We start from the raw sequence: 18,579 nt of genomic DNA on the forward strand, positions 1-18,579 counted from the left end.
TAATTTATAAAACTAATTAGTTTTATAAATTAAGATTAATTTCTCACACACAAACCCCCCTTGATGGAGAAGAAGCGAGGAAGATGGTGAGAGCTTATTGGAGAAAACTTTGGTGGGACCAACTAGTGCAAAGAAGAAGAGAAATTCGTCCCAAAAAAATTCTAAAACCCTAGAGGACAAATTTGTTAGAAAAAGACAGGAAAAGGCATAGGTGTGTGAATAAGAAGGAAGGACTTACGAGCAAATCTTCCATGTGGAACAGCTTTGCTCGAGAAAGTAATGGTCATTGTAAAAGCTTGCTTAGTTTAAGTTTCATTTTCTAAACTTAACACGCTTTAGCTCAACGAGGCTCGTTTATTTTTCTAAATGAGCTGCTCATTGAAAGCTTAATAATCACAATATGAACCAGGCTTGAGCCTAGCTCCAATTAAGCTTGAATAAGCATGAATTTAAACAAATCATGCTTGAAGACCACATAAAAGTTTGAATTAAGCTCGAGCCAAGCTCAAACATGATTTAGTATACGCCAAGACATCAGTGCAATGATCGAACTCTTCACGTTCTCACCGTCTGTGATGACGAGAAAACTGAGGGAGGTGAGGGAGAGTTAGAGGAAGAGATGGAGGAGAAGTTGCATTTGGATCTTGCCGAGGTTTCCCTGAATTCAGTAGTAGGATTCACTTTGAATCATACAATGAAGGTTAAGGGGGAAATAGCAGGCATGGAGGTGGTCGTTTTGATTGACAGTGGGACTACCCATAATCTCATTTCTACTCAGGTCGTCAACCAACTGGGAGTGAAATTGGTGGACACCGGTTATTATGGGGTGATGATGGGTACATGGAAGGTGGAGAAAGGCCATGAGATTTGTAGAGTGGTGTTGACCATCCAGGGGATTCAGATAAGGGAGGATTTTCTCCAACTAGAGTTAGGAAGTATTGATGTTATCTTGGGAATGAAATGATTGCAAGCCTTGGGGGAAGCCAAGGACAATTGGGGAGCACTCATGATGGAATTAATGGTGGATGAGAGAAAGGTGGTTATAAGGGGAGATGCAGGGCTATCCAAAGCCATGATATCTCTTAAGACCATGGTTAGGAGCCTACAAGAGGTGCGAGAAGATTATCTGGTGGGACTACACAAGTTGGATGTATCAAGATGGAGGAGGGAGGGGTTGTTTCTCTTTCAGGGCAACCCTTAATTCAGCAATTTGGTAAGGATTTTCAGCTACCTCAAGGATGGCAACATCCACGGGAACACGAGCATATCTCCGCCCTGAGGATAAGGTGGATCTTCGGGAGGGGAGTATTGTTAGACCGGTCTAGCCGGTCCATGCGGGACCGGCCCAGGCACGAATGAGGCGGAAGCCTCCACCTCCTGCTTTAGCTGCACGCAACGCCAAAGTAAACAAAGCATTTTAGGAAGGATTTTTGAGGGATTTCAGAGGGAAATTGGAATGTAGGGATTGCTTAGGGATTTCCTTTTGATTTGTATGCATTAAATACTTTGTTTTCTTAGGGTTAGGGCATCTTGAATTTGGTTGAAATTTGAGATCTCTGAGATTTAGGTTTTCTTTGGGCTCTAGTGGCATCTAGAGATTTTGGAGAGATCGATCATTCTCTCGAATTGAGGATCAAATGTATCTTGTTTGTTTTTCTTCCGTTAGTTGATTTCTTGCAATAAAATCTACTATTTTCCAAGGTTTAAAATTGCGTAACTGCGCCTCGAGGCGGTTTTCGTCCGTGAGGCGAGGCGTAAGCCTCGAGGCGGTCTGAGGCGTAAGCCTCACGAACACAGAATTGCGTAAATGAAAAATTAAGGATTTTAGCAGGAAAATAATAGCAATATTGGAAAATAAGAAAGTAGATGCAATAAAATTATGTCCCTAAACTTAATAAAAATACCTAAAATTCAATGTGGAGTACTCCTAGAGGGCGGCCGGAAGATTCCACTTCGCCGGAGAGAGGCGGCGCCGGCGGGAGGAGCGGCGGGATTGGAGGCCGACCGTGCGCGCTCCTCTGTTTTCCGCGAACAGGAGCTTACGGGCGATTATTTTCGGGAATGAGGAGGGCCGAACGGGTGTGGGGGAAATGAAATGTTCATTTTAAGTGGGTGGGGCCTCTTGGCTGAGGCGTACGCCTCTCTCTAAATTGCGCAATTACGCAATAGAGGCGCGCCTCAGCTACTGTGAGGCGTACGCCTCAAAATCTCCCTGAATTGCGTTCGCCTCAGGGCGTTTTTGGACAAAATTGCGCAGAGGCGCGCCTCAAGGCGCGCCTCTCGTTGCGCAATTTTAAACAGAGAATAAAATTTAATATTTTTAACCAAATTTATTTAGGTCTACCTCTACCTTTCTTAACATAGGCCAAATCTAATACATATTTTCTTCTAACCAAATCATAGAAAGGCCGACGATTTATGTGACCAAATCATTTAAGGCTACTCTCTCGAATCTTATCTATCACTTGAGCCACAACCTTCACATTTATATACTCGTTTCACATTTTGTCTCCAAGGGTGAAGCTACTCATTTACTCGAGTATTCTCATCTTTGCAACACTTAATTTTATGCTTCTCTTTTAATGGATAATATTATGTGCCACAAAGTATTTCAAATCTCACCACCATCTTATATAATTTTCCCTCAAGTTTGAGGGGTACTTTTTTATCACACAACAAGCCTGATGAATTCCTCCTCTTCAACCATCCAAGTTGAATTCTACTAATAATATCCTCATCTATTTGACCATTACTTTGAACAATAGTCTCGAGATGTCTAAAACTTATACTTTTATAAACGACTTGATCGCCTAAAGTCACAATTCCCCACTAGATCTATTACTACTAAAATTATTCTCAATGTGTTTGGTTTTAGATCTACTCAAATGAAAACCTTTGGACTCTAAGGTTGATCTTCATAATTTATGTTTTCCTTCAACTTCCTCTCTAGTTGTATTAATAAGAATTATCATTAGCAAAAAGCATACACCAGGGTACATCCTCTTGCAAATGTCTAGTAGGAACATCCATGACTAAAGCAAAAAGATACGGGCTTAAAGCTGATTCTTGATGTAGTCCAACTGAAATAGAAAAATACTTGGTCAAACCACCTTGTGTTTGAACACAAGGAACAACTCGTGCATACATATACTTAATGAGTTGAATATAAACATTATTAACTTCACTCTTTTCTAGAATTCTCCAGAGCACTTGACTTGGAACTTTATCAGATTTCTAAGTCAATAAATATCATATGTAGATCATCTTTTTACTTCCCCTCAAACCTCTAAATAAATGTATAATTTCTATAATAGAGCTACTCGACATGAATCCAAATTTATTTTGAGAAATATTAGTATCACCTTGTAACCTATGCTCAATAACTCTCTCCCATAATTTTATATATGACACATTAACTTAATTCCTCTATAATTCGCATACTCTTATGCACCATCTTTTTTCTTAAAAATATGAATCAACACACTTCTCACTCATATGATATTTTTTTAGTCTTCAAAATAATATTGAAAAGATTCGTAAGCCAAAAAATTCCTTCATTTTCTAAGCATTTTCACACATATATTGGAATATCATCAAGTTCGACGGGTTTTTCACACTTCATTTTCTTTAAAGCCTCTCTAACTTTAGTTTTACTAATTCGACTATAAAAATAAAATCTTTATTTTCATTTATGGTACAAAGGTCATTAAAGTTAATTGAATTATCACAATCTTCATTGAAAAGCTTATCAAAATACCTCATCCACCTTTGATGAATATCCCCTTCTAATAAAAGCACTCTAAATCTTTATTTCTCCTATCTTACTTGACTAACTTATACATACATATTTTTCCCTCCTTATTATCTAATATATTATATAATTCATTAAAAGCTTTTTTTTTTTCTGCATGGCATATTATTTTCTTGGATTCCTCAAGGGTCCCCTTATATCTTTTACAATTATCCAATCTTTTATATCTAGACAAATTGATATAACAAAGTTCTAAGTTTTTGATATTTTCTTACACATTTTGATTCCACTGCCAATTATTTTTATTATTAGTAGCTTTCTCTTTTGATATTGCAAGCACACCATTTGGAGCACTTTTTATATTACTAGTTACTTTTCCCACATAATATAAGCTTATTATCCTCAGTCAAAATCTTAAAATCTTAAATATTACTTTCTAAAATATTTTTATTAATATTCTTTAAATGCCCTCATATAATCCTAGGAGAACATTTTAAATATCGGACAACAAAAAAGTAGTCTACATTTAAGTTGTGTGGAGTAAATGAAATTATTAAGATGGGTCTGTGCCAAAATTATGAAGGATCAATTAAGAATTGATTGTATTAAAGAAATGATTAGATTGGCATTTATTCAAGATAAAATAATTAAAATTAGCCTTGGGTGATTTAGACATGTGCAAAGAGTAGAAATGCATGTATTAGGTGTGGATGCTTGTTGAACTCATATAGTGACCCTACAATTACCTGAAGCTTTTTCCTAAGTAGGGCTAGACTAAAAAAATATATTTGAATAGAATAATGATGGAGCTCCCATTATCAATTATGATCCTATTGACATTATAACATACTGATGCTATCAAATATTATGTATTTTTATTTTATATTGAACATTAGTATGTTAATGTAGTTTTTTATGTTTTTTTCTTAGCTAGCTATCCAATGATGGAAGGCATCCAATGATCATGGTAGGTTGTGCTTGGGGCTTGGTAGACCTTTGGTTTGCTAGCTTGATTGGTCCTTGGCTGCTGCTGGTTCTCGGGTTGGCTTATGGTCCACAGTTTTGTTATGCTTATGGTGAAGTTTGGAAGGAGATGGTTCATTGGAGTTGAGCTTAATTGCTAAGTTGCTAGCTCATTAATGATGAGCCGAAGTTTAGTTCATTCAATGAGAGAACTACATAGCTCATTAATGTTCTAAGGTAAGCTCATAAGTTGGATTCATTTTGGAGTGGTCTTGTCCCTTCTCGTCCCCTTTTCTTCTTTAAAATCTGCCTTTGTCCCATGGGTTTCTGTGGCTGGCTTTTGGGTTTCCTGTGCTGGTTGTATCCCGTGCCTTGGCCCTTGGTTCCCACGGTTGGCTGTTTTCCGTGCCTTAGTTCCTTGGTTTCCACGGTTGGCTGTTTTCCGTGCCTTGGCCTCTTGGTTTCCACGGTTAGCTGCTGGTTTTCTGTGCTGGGTGGCCTTCCCTTGTCTTTGGTGCCTCAGTTCCGTGCGGGCCTCTTTGGTTCCTGCGGTTGCCTCTTCAGGTCCTTGGCTGGGCTGCTTTCCCGTGGGTGTTGGGGGCTTTTCCGTGGCTTGTGGTGCTTTGTTTCCTGTATAGATTTGGGGGAAGGCAGTAAATTGGCTGTTGGCTTTTCATTTCTCTCATTTAATTAAGAATATGAAGGGTTTTTGGGGTTGTTTGGTTTCTCCTCTCTTGCCTATAAATATGAGATGTTTTGAGAGGGAATGGGAGTTGATTATGGAGAGCAAAGTTGCTTAAAACATGAGGGTTCTTCTTGGAAAAGCTTGAGAGCTTGTTCCATTCTCTTTCTCCTCTAGGAAAGCTTGCGAGCTTCTCCTCTTTTGTCTTGGCTTCTTATCTCTTTTGTCTTGGCTTCTTATCTCTTTTGTCTCTCCGCAAGTTCCACTCCATTTGTAACCTTATTCTTGAGCTTTAGTGGTGTTTGTTGGCTGATTTGGGAGTATTTGCTGGAGGAGTTTGGATTGGACGGTTGGACAATCTTGCTGTGGTGGACCATCGGTTTGCTAGCCCTAAGCACTATTTTACTTTAACCTACATTTCGATGCATGTGAGGAACCCGCTCTGACGGTTGTCTGAGGATAACATTTATTATTATTATTTTCTTTGTTTCTTTTGACTTTCTTCTAGTTGTTTTCGTCATATTTTGGATGTTATAGATGATTTCTACTATTTAAATCGAGTTTGGTTTAGTTCTGCCCATTTTTCTCCTGTTTTGGTTTTTCTAACTAGTGTGCTTGCATCAAATTTGGTATTAGAGCAAGTTCGCTTATTTTTGGGTAGGTGGGAGTCTTTCTCTTTTATGATTAATAAATGGCTAATAATCAAGGGGATTGACAATAAATGATGCAACAATTGAATAATTTGCAACAACAAATCAACAAGGTAGCTGAAGCAATTGCTAATCTGAATGTCAATCAAGCTAATGTTAATCTTAATGTTCAAACTTCTGAAAGTGAGGATGAGGAACTTAGAAATCAAAATAGGCGACAAAGAAACTGGGATTACGGAATTAAAATCGATGTCCACAAATTTGAAGGAAAATTACAACCTGAACAATTCATCGGATGGGTAGAGAAAATGGATCAATTTTTTGAATGGAAAGAAATTCCGGATAATCGAAAAGTCAAATTCGCAAGTTTAAAACTAACGGGAAACTTGGTGGAAAAACTTACAAAACAATATATTAAGGTGAGGTAAGGAAAAAATTCAAACTTGGGATAGGATGAAAGAAAAAATGAAAGGAAAATTTCAGCCTTCTGATCATTCAAGAACTCTCTTTCAAGAATTTAATAATTTGTGTCAAGGAAATCAAACTGTTGAAGAATACACTGAAAACTTTTTTAAATTGCAAGCTATAAATGATTTGGATGAATCTGAGAAAACTGTAACCATATATCTTAATGGGTTAAAATGGACAATTCACGATCAACTTAATTTGCATCATGTCATTAAGTTAGATGAAGCTTATCGCATGGCCTTGAAAATTGAAAAACAACATTTGCAGGGAAGCAACAAAATAACTGAAACATATAAGCGGCGACAAACTAGTGGGGCTAAAGTTCAATCTCAAACTTCTATGGGAACTTCGGGTGTGATCAAATTGTCTGTGATGTAATACCTCTTGAAGTCTGTCATATCCTTTTGGGTCGTCCATGGCAGTATGATCATAAAACTATTCATGATGAAGAAAAGAACACCTATACCTTAATTAAAGATAACAAGGAGTTCACTCTTTTTTCATAAAGAAACATTTCTGACCCATCAACAAAGAACAAGAAATCTGCGAAATCTTCCACTCCTGAATTGCTTTTGAACACAAATGAATTAACACGGTCTGAAGTGGTATATTTGGTGCTTGGAAAAGAAACTGACTTAACTCTTGAGATTCCTAAAGAAATACAATCATTGCTTAATGAATTTTCTGATTTAACACCTGATGAGTTACCAACTGGTTTACCCCCAATGAGAGACATTCAACATCATATTGACTTAATTCCTGGAGCTACATTGCCTAACCTTTCACATTACAGAATGAGTCCAAATGAACATAAAGAGTTTTCTAAGCAAGTGTCTAAACTGTTAGAAAGGGGTTTAATACAGGAAAGTCTAAATCCTTGTGCTGTGCCTGCTTTGCTTACTCCTAAGAAAGATGGAACCTGGAGGATGTGTGTGGATAGCCGAGCCATAAATAAAATAACCATCAAATACAGATTTCCAATTCCTAGATTGGATGACATGCTAGCTATGCTAAGTGGTACCGAAATTTTTTCTAAAATTGATTTGAGAAGTGGGTATCATCAGATAAGAATTAGACCTGAAGATGAATGAAAATCTGCTTTTAAAACCAAAGAGGGCTTGTATGAATAGCTTGTTATGTCTTTTGGTTTGTCAAATGCTCCAAGTACTTTTATGCGAACAATGAATCATATTTTGCGAACTTTTATTGGAAAGTTTGTGGTAGTATATTTTGATGGTATTTTGATTTGCAATATTCATCCATCTGAACATCTTTTTCATGTCAAACAAATTTTGCAAACTTTGAGGGAACAAAAACTGTATATCAATTTAAAGAAGTGTTCTTTTATGACTTCAAGTTTGACATTCTTGGGTTACATTGTGTCTGCTAAGGGAATCAAAGTAGATCCTGTGAAAATTGAGGCAATAAAGAGCTGTCATGTTCCTAAAATATCAGTGAGGTAAGAGGCATCTTTTTGCCGTCGATTCATTAAAAACTTCAGTTCTGTACCGCTCCTATCACTGATTGTTTAAAAAAGGGGTCTTTAAATGGACCCCTGAGGCTGAAAAAACTTTTCAACTTATCAAAATCAAAATGAGTCAAGCTCCAATTCTTAGTCTGCCAAATTTTGAAAAAGTTTTTGAAGTTGATTGTGATGCTTCGCATGTTGGTATTGGTACTATTTTGAGTCAGGAAGGAAAGCCTATTGCATATTTCTAAATGATGTTCGATCTCGATATTCTACTTATGACTTGGAATTTTATGCTATTGTTCAAGCTTTGAAATTCTGGAGATGTTATTTGATTCAACAGAAATTTATTTTAAATACTGACCACGAGGCTTTACGATTTTTGGGTTCACAAAAAAATATGAACAAAAGACATGCCAAATGGGTTTCTTTCTTACAAGAATATTCTTTTCATATCAAACATAAAACTGGGTTTTTGAATAAGGTTGCTGATGCTTTAATTCGAAGCTCTCACTTGTTGATAACTGTTTTTCCGGCTGTTACTTCTTTTGAGTTTTTGAAAGATACTTATGCAAGTGATTCTGATTTTAAAATATTTGGGATTCTTGTCTTGCTTCTGGAATTGATCCTTCTACTTAGTTTGTTATACATCAAGATTTTTTGTTTAAGGGAACTAGATTTTGCATATCTAAGAATTCTTTAAGAGAACAACTTGTGAGAGAATTGCATAGTGGAGGTTTGGGAGGACATTTTGGGCAAGGGAAAACAATTGCTTTGGTTGAAGAAAAATATTTTTGGCCTCATATGAGAAAGGACATTACTAAGCTGGTAACAATGTAAAATATGTCAGACTTTTGAAGGAACTGCACAAAATTCTGGTTTGTATAATCCTCTGCCTATTCCAAACAAACCTTGAGAGGATATTTCCATGGATTTCATTTTGGGTTTGCTGGTTACTTCTCGAAAATTTGACTCTGTTTTTGTGGTTGTTGGTCGATTTAGCAAAATGACACATTTTATTCCTTGTAAGAAAACTTCTGATTCTTCTTACATTGTTGATTTGTTTTTTAAAGAAATTGTTCATCTTCATGGTATTCCTCTTACTTTTACTTCTGATCGAGATACTAGATTTTTGAGTCATTTTTGGAGAACTCTTTGGGCAAAACTTGGAACTACTCTTCAATTTAGTAGTACCTATCATCCTCAAACTGATAGGCAAATTGAAGTTGTCAATAGAAGCTTAGAAAATTTGTTAAGATGCCTTGCTGGAGAAAAACTATCTCAATGGGATTTAGTATTACCTCAGACTGAGTTTGCTTACAATAATTCTGTTAATCGCTCCACTGGAAAAACTCCTTTTAAAATTATTTATGGACAACCTATTCCTCACATCTTAGATAGAAACTGCTTGCCCTTACCTAATAAAACTAGTGCTGAAGCTTTTGAAACATTTGACCACATAAAGACTGTCCAAAAACAGGTCCTTGAAAAACTCCAAAAGGCTAATGCTAAGTACAAATCTACTGCTGATAAACATCGAAAAGAAGTGAATTTCAATGTGGGTGACTTGGTTATGGCTTACTTTCGTCGCCAACGATTTCCTGTTGGTACTTTTAGAAAGTTAAGCATAAAGAAATTTGGCCCTTTTCGTGTGCTTCGAAAATTAGGCACTAATGCCTACTTGCTGGATCTACCTATTACTGTTGGCACTTCTCCTGTTTTTAATGTTTCCGACCTGTCTTTATATGAAGGAAATTCTGATGATTCTGTAGACATTGAAACTTTGCCACTCTCTACTCCTTTGGCAAAATCTGAAGATCAGATTGAAGATGTTGTTGATATGAAAGTCACTAAAACAAGACATGGTGAATATAAGAGGTTTTTGGTCAAATGGAGTAATCGACCATTAACTGATTGCACCTGGATTGATGCTGCTGATCTAAAAAATTGAAATTTGGAGCTTTATGAAAGAGTTGCTGAAGCTTTCTCATAAGGAGATGAGAATTTCCCACCAGGGGGGAATTGATGCTATCAAATATTCTGTATTTTTATTTTATATTGAACATTAGTATGTTAAAGTAGTTTTTTATGTTTTTTTTTTCTTTTTTAGCCATGCAATGATCATGGTAGGTTGTACTTGGGGCTTGGTAGACCTTTGGTTTGCTAGCTTGATTAGTCCTTGGCTGCTGCTGGTTCTCGGGTTGGCTTATGGTCTACGGTTTTGGGCTTATGGTGAAGTTTGGAAGGAGATGGTTCATTGGAGTTGAGCTTAATTGCTAAGTTGCTAGCTCATTAATGATGAGCTGAAGTTTAGTTCATTCAATGGGAGAACTACATAGCTCATTAATGTTCTAAGGTAAGCTCATAAGTTGGATTCATTTTGGAGTGGTCTTGTCCCTTCTCGTCCCTTTTTCTTCTTTAAAATTTGCCTTTGTCCCATGGGTTTCCGTGGCTGGCTTTTGGGTTTCATGTGCTGGTTGTATATCGTGCCTTGGCCCTTGGTTCCCACGGTTGGCTGTTTTTCGTGCCTTGGCTCCTTGGTTTCCACGGTTGACTGTTTTTCGTGACTTGGCCCCTTGGTTTCCATGGTTGGCTGCTGGTTTTCTGTGCTGGGTGGCCTTCCCGTGTCTTTGGTGCCTCGATTCCGTGCGGGCCTCTTTGGTTCCTGCGGCTGCCTCTTCGGGTCCCTGGCTGGGCTGCTTTCTCGTGGGTGTTGGGGGCTTTTTCGTGGCTTGTGGTGCTTTGTTTCCTATATAGATTTGGGGGAAGGAAGTAAAGTGGCTGTTGGCTTTTCATTTCTCTCATTTAATTAAGAATATGAAGGGTTTTTGGGGCTGTTTGGTTTCTCCTCTCTTGCCTATAAATATGAGATGTTTTGAGAGGGAATGAGAGTTGATTATGGAGAGCAAAGTTGCTAAAACCCTGAGGGTTCTTCTTGGAAAAGCTTGAGAGCTTGTTCCATTCTCCTTCTCCTCTAGGAAAGCTTGCGAGCTTCTCCTCTTTCGTCTCGGCTTCTTATGTCTTTCGTCTCTCCGCAAGTTCCACTCCATTTGTATCCTTCTTCTTGAGCTTTGGTGGTGTTTGTTGGCTGATTTGGGAGTATTTGCTGGAGGAGTTTGGATTGGACGGTTGGACAATCTTGCTGTGGTGGACTATCGGTTTGCTAGCCCTAAGCACTATTTAACTTTAACCTATATTTCGATGCATGTGAGGAACCCGCTCTGACGGTTGTCTGGGATAGCGTTTATTATTATTATTATTATTTTCTTTGTTTCTTTTGACTTAATTTCTTCTAGTTTTTTTCATCAGATTTTGGATGTTATAGATGATTGCTACTATTTGAATCGAGCTTGGTTTAGTTCTGCCCATTGTGCTCCTTGTTTTGGCTTTTCTAACTAGTGTGCTTGCATCACATACCTAGCCAATCCACATGCTAATTATGTGTGTCCTTAAGTGGAATTTAGAGTTGTCGGATTTTATTGAATACTCAGTGCAAGATTTCTTTAGCTTTGAATCCTTGAGGATGGCTATCAATTTATTAAATAGTAACAGCGACAAGCGATTGCCTCATTTGTCAACCATTTGGTGGTCGTTCTCCTAAAATTAATGTCAGTCTTGAGAAAGGCAAGTGTTAGAACTAAGGGAATATAAATAGAGGTCCCAAATGGTTTTTAAAGTGTATGTTTAACGTCTTTAGGCAACTATCAGTATGAATTGATGAAAAATGAGAATCTATAAAGCCGAAATCAGATAATTGGGATAATATTAATGATGATGATGCATTGCTATTACTCGAGAATAAATTGTTGGGGAGTTATGAAGTTCTGACTGAATATTATTGTTTTAAAATCCCCTTTATAATATCACAAGCATGACGTGTGAATCATATTATTTTTTAGTTGGATTCCTGTAACTTGGATGCCTGAAACCTGAATTGTGGGGCAGATGGGCGGAGTAAATGGCAATGCATAATTAAAACTTGCATTTAGTGAGTAATCAGTAATGCAGATTGAGGGAGTAGAAATTACTTTGCTTGAAATCAACTCTTAATTGCTTGAAACTAGTTGGAAATGAATACGTTTCATTTTTTACCATGTTTTTTAATTAAAACATGTAGCATGATTAAATTTTAGCATATTAATTTAACCAAGATTGGTTTTAGCAAATTTATTCATCAATGCTGATGAAGTTGTTTTGCAGCCGGTGTTATTGAGCAGGAATGTCTTAGTTTTTAGATCTTATTTTAGATGGTTTACACGGTGTGAATCCAGTGGCGGAGCCAGAAATTTTATTCAGGGGGGGCTAAATTAAAAATAGTTCTATTTGTCGTCTTATTACTACAGCCAGAGGAGATGTAAGATCAAAATTAAAAATGCAAATAACATGACTCTTAGAGCTTATAGAAGACATAAATATCTGCCACGGGCGGTCTCCATTTGGGAGTGAGAGAGGAGCGAAAGGGAAAATGAAAGTCGTACTCGAAGTCGTGAGTCGCGAGTCGTGAGAGATGAGCAAAGGGGAAAACGAAGCAGGCCGTTTGGGTCGAGGGCTAAAATTTACTCGATATTCTTTAAAATATTTTCATTTCAACTAATTTAAGTAAGTTTTAAATTCAATCATTTTAATACCATTTCAGCTAAAATTTACTTGATATACTTTGAAGTAAAGTTTCAAATAAAAATTAAAGATTTTAACTAAAACTTTTGTAATTTTTTTAATGAGATTTTAATAAAAATATATTAATGAAGGAAATATATTAATTGTAGAGGACAACACATTTAAAATATATCTAAATATACATATAGGAGGGTGGCGTTAACATCAAAAAAAAAAAAAATGGTGGATGGCCAAATTCCCTTTGCTTGATGGTTAAATTTACATATTAATATTTATGCTTTTCCAAGGCCGGTCCTTTTAGTCTACACATCCTCTCAAACTGTTTTTTTTTTTTTTAGGGGGGGCACGTGCCCCCCCTTGCCCCCCCTCCCTCCGCCCATGTGTGAATCGAAGTTGTATCTATGTGAGGAAATTGCTTTGGGTGATCAAACTCCTTCCAGCGGAAGGTTGTGATTCCAAGTTGTTTCTTAGTGAGGTGAGTGCTTTTAGGTGATCGAACTCCTTCCAACGGAGGGGATTTTTTTCCCAAACTGGTAAAAAAGAAAAGCTGATTGACGAATTGATTCATGTAACCTCTCTAAAAAATTTCTATAATTAAGTATGAAATAACACATTAAAAGTCTTTTTTGCCGTAGATTGCCCAAAATTGTATTCCCATGTTCTTAACAAAAAGACATTTGAGCTTTTTTTTTCCCGGTTCATAGCTCATTGAGAACACCAAAAGAGGGAACTATTTCCCAAGCTTTTACCACCTAATTTATTTTCAAAATATTTCCAATTTCTCTAAACAAAACGGCTTTAGCTTTTATTATTTGTTATTGGAATGTGAGAGTGAATTTGTTATTATTGAAGATGAGTTGGTTCTACTCTTTGCAAGCTTTGTTGATATCATTATCGTGATTTAGATACATGTAGGTTTTACTGATTTGCCTTCTTAATGAATCATATCTGCTCGTGCTAATATGTCTTATGCAGATATCAAATTTAATACCTTTATGTTGCATAATCTGATGGTATTCGCGATGCTTGTGTCGGCATTCCGAATTGTTGTTTGCAATCAAAATGGCTTGGAAGGCACAGATCTCATCATTACGATCTTTTTATCCTTGTTAATTAGACTTTGGATAAAACATAAACTGAAATAGCTATTTTTCTTGCTTCCGACTTATTTGCCGTTCCTCCAACCATTTCGGAGAAAACAAAGCCCATTTTCATCAGTTTGATTATTCAGTTTATTCTTGTAAAGTGTTTGACAATGATGGAGGCAAACTAGAAAGAAAGAGCCAAGGTATGAGAACACTAGGACAAGTATAACAAAACTCAATTCAAACTAGAATGCAGATATCCAAATAAACACCAAAACAAATGAAAGCAAACAAACGAAACAAAATTAAAAATAAAAAACACCATCCTCAGAATAACCGGCAAGCGGTTTCCTCACATGAAACGAAAAGTAGGTAAAATAAGATAAGTGCTTAAGGGCTTGCAAATCAAGGGTCCACCACAGCTACAATGTCCAACATCCAACAAAGCTCTTCCGGCAAATGTCACCAAATCAGCCAACAAACACCTCCAATAGCTCAAGAAGAAGGATACAAGTGGAGTGGAACTTGTGGAGAGAAGAAGAGGTTAGAGGCCCAAGACGAAATAGAGAGGAGGAAGAGAGAAATGGAATAAGCTCTCAAGCTTTTCCAAGGAAGAAGAAACCCTCAAATTTTATAGAGACTTTACTCAAATATTCAACAACCTCATGTCTAAAACATCTCCAATTTATAAGAGAAGGGGGCAGCCAAACAACCATTCAACCTCCAACCGAACCAATCAGGTAAGGGGAACTAGAAGGCCAAAAATCATTCCATAACAACACTCGAAAAGGCCACAGAAAATCGGATAAAGCAGCCACGGTACAAGCAGTTAGGGGAGAAACCGAAGGGGCAGCACAGGGAACCAAAACCATCACCCAAGAAGGGAGAGAAAGAACTAGCCACGGGAAACAACACCAGGAAGAAACCGGGGGGACACAGAGAAGGGGAAAAGGCAAAGATCCAACTCCACTTAATGAGCTAATAAGAGGAATACCTTTTCATATTAATGAGCTAAACATCAGCTCAAGCATTTATGAGCTAGAAACAAGTAGCTTCCAAAGAACACAACCCAAACCCGAGCAGCCAAGGTCTAACCCGAGAGGCAACCAGCAGCCCAAAGACCAAAGAACCCAAGTAGCTAGCACACCCAAGGTTTTCCATGCCCAAGCATTACCTACCATGATCATTGAATGTTTTCCATCATAGGTAGCATTAAAAAAAAAAAAAAACTAAAAAAATTATAATATTCAAATTACAATAAAAAATGAAAATAAACTGAAATTTGCATGCATCAGACAGTCACCACACATCCGCGTTCTTTGTTATTTGTGTCGGCTTCTGCTTTTTTTATTTTGTTGGCCTTCTTTGTTGCTGCAATAAACAAGCCATATGTAGCAAATTTATATTATTGCATGCAATAGTCTAGATGGTGATGACAAATGTTTGAACTTTGACCTTGAACTATTGGCCTATAAATTTAGAATTCTTTTGAACCTTAATGCTTAGTTTGGGACGGCTTTTTTATTGCTTCTTAAAGTAGCTTTTTAAGTACCAAAAATTTATTTTTTGTATTATAATGCTGCTTTTAGAAGCATTAAAAAAGCTGTCTCAAACGAAGCCTAAATCTTGAAGAACGCAAGTGGGTCATTGTTCTTGTTCCAGCAACTGCAGACCATGAAGAATACACCCGTAATGCTGCATACGCTGTCTTTGATAACGAGTGTTCTTTGAAATGCACTGTTGTGATGACGGGCATCAGTGATTTTCATGTACAGGTATAATGAAGATGATCAACCAGTTTGCAGAGTTTGCAATGTTGCTTTGAGATCAGATTCATTGTGGCCAGCACACCAGGCTTCTAGAAAGCACCACGAGGTGAAAAAGTTTTTATTATTCTCTTTCTTTTTTTCTATCATGCCATTTGTACCTAGTTACATTACTCTCTATGTTAGCGTGCACATTGCACCTGGCAAGCTTGAATGATATTATATTCTTCCCAGAATCACTCCTATTGAAGAACAAATTTGAAGATTATCTGATTGAGCTAAAAAGTTTACATCCAGTTGATTCACTAATTTTTTTCTCTTAAAGACTTAATCTTATTACCTGGAAGTAAGTTTTCTCCAATTTAATCTCAGAAAAGGTGTGAATCAACTTTAAACCATTATTAAGAAAAAAACTAGAAACATGAAGGGAGAGCTATTTAGGAAGGTTTATAATCATACTTGTCAATAGCGCATGGCGCGGCGTGGCGCACATGTTCATGTTGGCGTGCGCCATGTGTGCATATGGCACACGGCACACGCAATTTGAATTTTAGGAATTTTTTGATATAATTATAATTACTTTTTAATATTTATATATTTTAATTTATAAAATAATGTAATAATTAATTTTAAAATTATTTGATATGATTAGAATAGTTTAATTAGGTTTTATTAGGCTTTATTTAGACTATTTTAGTAGAAATTTTGGATAAACTTGAAACTCATTTTAATGATTTGGACTTTGGACCACAAACATATTCAACCAAGCCTTACCCAACTTGATTGATACTCTAAAACCTGATTCATACAATGATTTTTATAATTAATTTTACTCCACGGGGAACTTTGTGCCGTGTTGCGCCATTTGCCATTGACAAGTATGTTCATAATCAAGAGAGTTGCTTAGGAAAGTTCCTAATTAAGAAAAATTATTTAGGTAGGTTCCTAATCAGGGGGGGGGGGGGGTTGTTTAGAAAAGTTGGGGGGGGGGGAGTTGTTTAGAAAAGTTCCCTAATTGTGTTTATGCTATTTAGGAAGTGTTTAATTATTTAGGAAGGTTTCATAAAATATGTTTAATTATTTAGGATGGTTTCCTAAAATATGTTTAATTGTTTAGGAATATTTCCTAAATCATATTTAATTGTTTAGGAAAGTTTCTTAAATCATGTCTAATTATTTAGGAAGGTTTCCTAAATTATGTTTATGTTGATTAGGAAGGTTCTATTTATTTAGATAGGTTTCCTAAATTATGCTTATGTTGATTAGGAAGGTTCTAATTGTGTTATGGTATTCTAGGGCTATTTAAGAGGGAATTTGTATATGATTTAGGGAGGAGATTGCTGAGTTTATTTTCCTAATGTTTGTTGTGAGTTCCTAGCGGAGTCTAGGGTTTGTGGGGGAGCTGATCTACCTCTCAAATAGTAGATCAATTTTATCTTGCTTTAATTTTGAAGGAGAAATAAAAAAATCATCCCTATCTTTGTGTTCCTATGCTGTTCTTCTTTTTTGTTTGTTGTTTTTAATTTTAAGGTGTATCAAATTGATATTAGAGCAAGGTTTTTTGAGAAATGATAACAAAGAAGGTGGATGCATTGGAAGGCAAAGTGGAACAAATCAAATTCCAGATGAAGGAAAAGTTTTCAATCATCAAAGGATAGATCTCAACTATGGAAGGAAGACTCTCATCCATTGAGAACCGCTTTGAGAACCACTTTGAGAAATTGGAGGATATGATAAAGAAGATCAAGATGCAGTTTAAAGCTTCACCGACGATTCCTAGGGCAAAATCAAAGAGAAAGGAAATTATGGAGGAGATGATGTGAAAGCTCATGGAGATGCGATCCAAAACCTCATCGATTGTTCTAATTGCTAACTCTAATCAAGATTGATTGGGATTCCCTTGGTCAAACATGAAGGAAAAAAGATCGGACGAAGAGAGATCCTTTCATCAAGAGACACCTCTTAGGGATCTGATAGGGGCAAAATAGTGTTTCCAGATGGGGGGGGGACAACAAGAAAAGTTTTGTGATGGAGGTGGTGGGGTGATCGACCAATGTGGGAGATCTTTTGGGCAAGGGGAGTGGACGATCAGAGAAGGGGGGGACAAGCCGAGCCATGGGAATCAAGTTATGTGAGGTGGGCGGAAGAAAGGTTCGATTCTCACCCTCGATACATGGGGAAAATAAGGAGGGATCACGACAACTGCTACCCCGGGGGATGAAGAAGCTATTGGAGCGGTGACGAGTTTAGGATAAGAAAATTGAAGATGTGAATGATTGAGGAGAATAAGAGTGATAGTTCAATAAGTGATGCACAAGCTCCTTCCGAGGATAAATTGATCGACAAAAATGTGAATGAAGAGGGCAAATAAATGAACTTGCAAAGCTGATGCTATCAAGAATTTATGTACTTTTTATTTTATTTGAACAATAGTATATTTTATTTTCTTTTCTTTTTTAGCTATCCAATGATGGGAAAGCATCCAATGATCATGGTAGGTAGTGCATATGGCTTGGTTGACCTTTGGTTTGCTGGCTCGATTAGTCCCTGGCTGCTGGTGGTTCACGGGTTGGTTGTTTTGGAGCATTCAGTTTTGAGCTTGATCTCTAAGTTGCTTGAGATGAAGTTTAGTAGCTCATTAATATCCAAAAAGGTACATCATTATGAAGCTTACTTTTGGAGTGGCCTTATCCCTTCCCCTTTTCTTCTTGTCTCTTGGGATTTCGTGGCTTGTATTTTATGGGGGTTGAATTCTATGCTAAGAATTCATTGGGAAGTTATTGATTTTCCTTTGGGAATTCAGCCAGTCTTTGTTTTCCCGATGCTTTGCTGCTTTGGATTCTGGCGGGCTGCTTGCTTTATGGCTCCTTGGTGCCGTGAATTACCAATGTTTCCTGTATCTATTCCTTCAGAATTAATAAGGGGCTGATTTCCGAAATGGGATGCTTTTTCCCTGCTTGCTTTATGGCTCCTTGGTGCCGTGAGTTACCAATGTTTCCTGTATCTATTCCTTCAGAATTAATAAGGGGCTGATTTCCGAAATGGGATGCTTTTTCCCGTTACTGTGCTGCTTTGAAATTTCCGCCTGTTTGCTGGTGCCTTGGTTCCGTGAGCTGCTGGGTTGATTTT

General features: G+C 37.0%; 1 protein-coding gene across 1 annotated transcript in view; it reads left to right on the forward strand.

Annotated features, from left to right (window-relative positions):
• The window catches only part of LOC110097995 (zinc finger protein 830), a 43,969-nt gene that overhangs the window by 5,360 nt on the left and 20,030 nt on the right, over window positions 1–18,579 (forward strand). Inside the window, exon 2 of the mRNA XM_020824687.2 lies at window positions 15,460–15,559. Within this exon, the coding sequence (XP_020680346.1) occupies window positions 15,460–15,559 (100 nt within the window). The remainder of the gene's footprint in view (window positions 1–15,459; window positions 15,560–18,579) is intronic.

This window comes from Dendrobium catenatum, unplaced genomic scaffold (assembly GCF_001605985.2).
Source record: "Dendrobium catenatum unplaced genomic scaffold, ASM160598v2 fragScaff_scaffold_576, whole genome shotgun sequence".
NCBI classification, from domain to species: Eukaryota; Viridiplantae; Streptophyta; class Magnoliopsida; order Asparagales; family Orchidaceae; genus Dendrobium; species Dendrobium catenatum.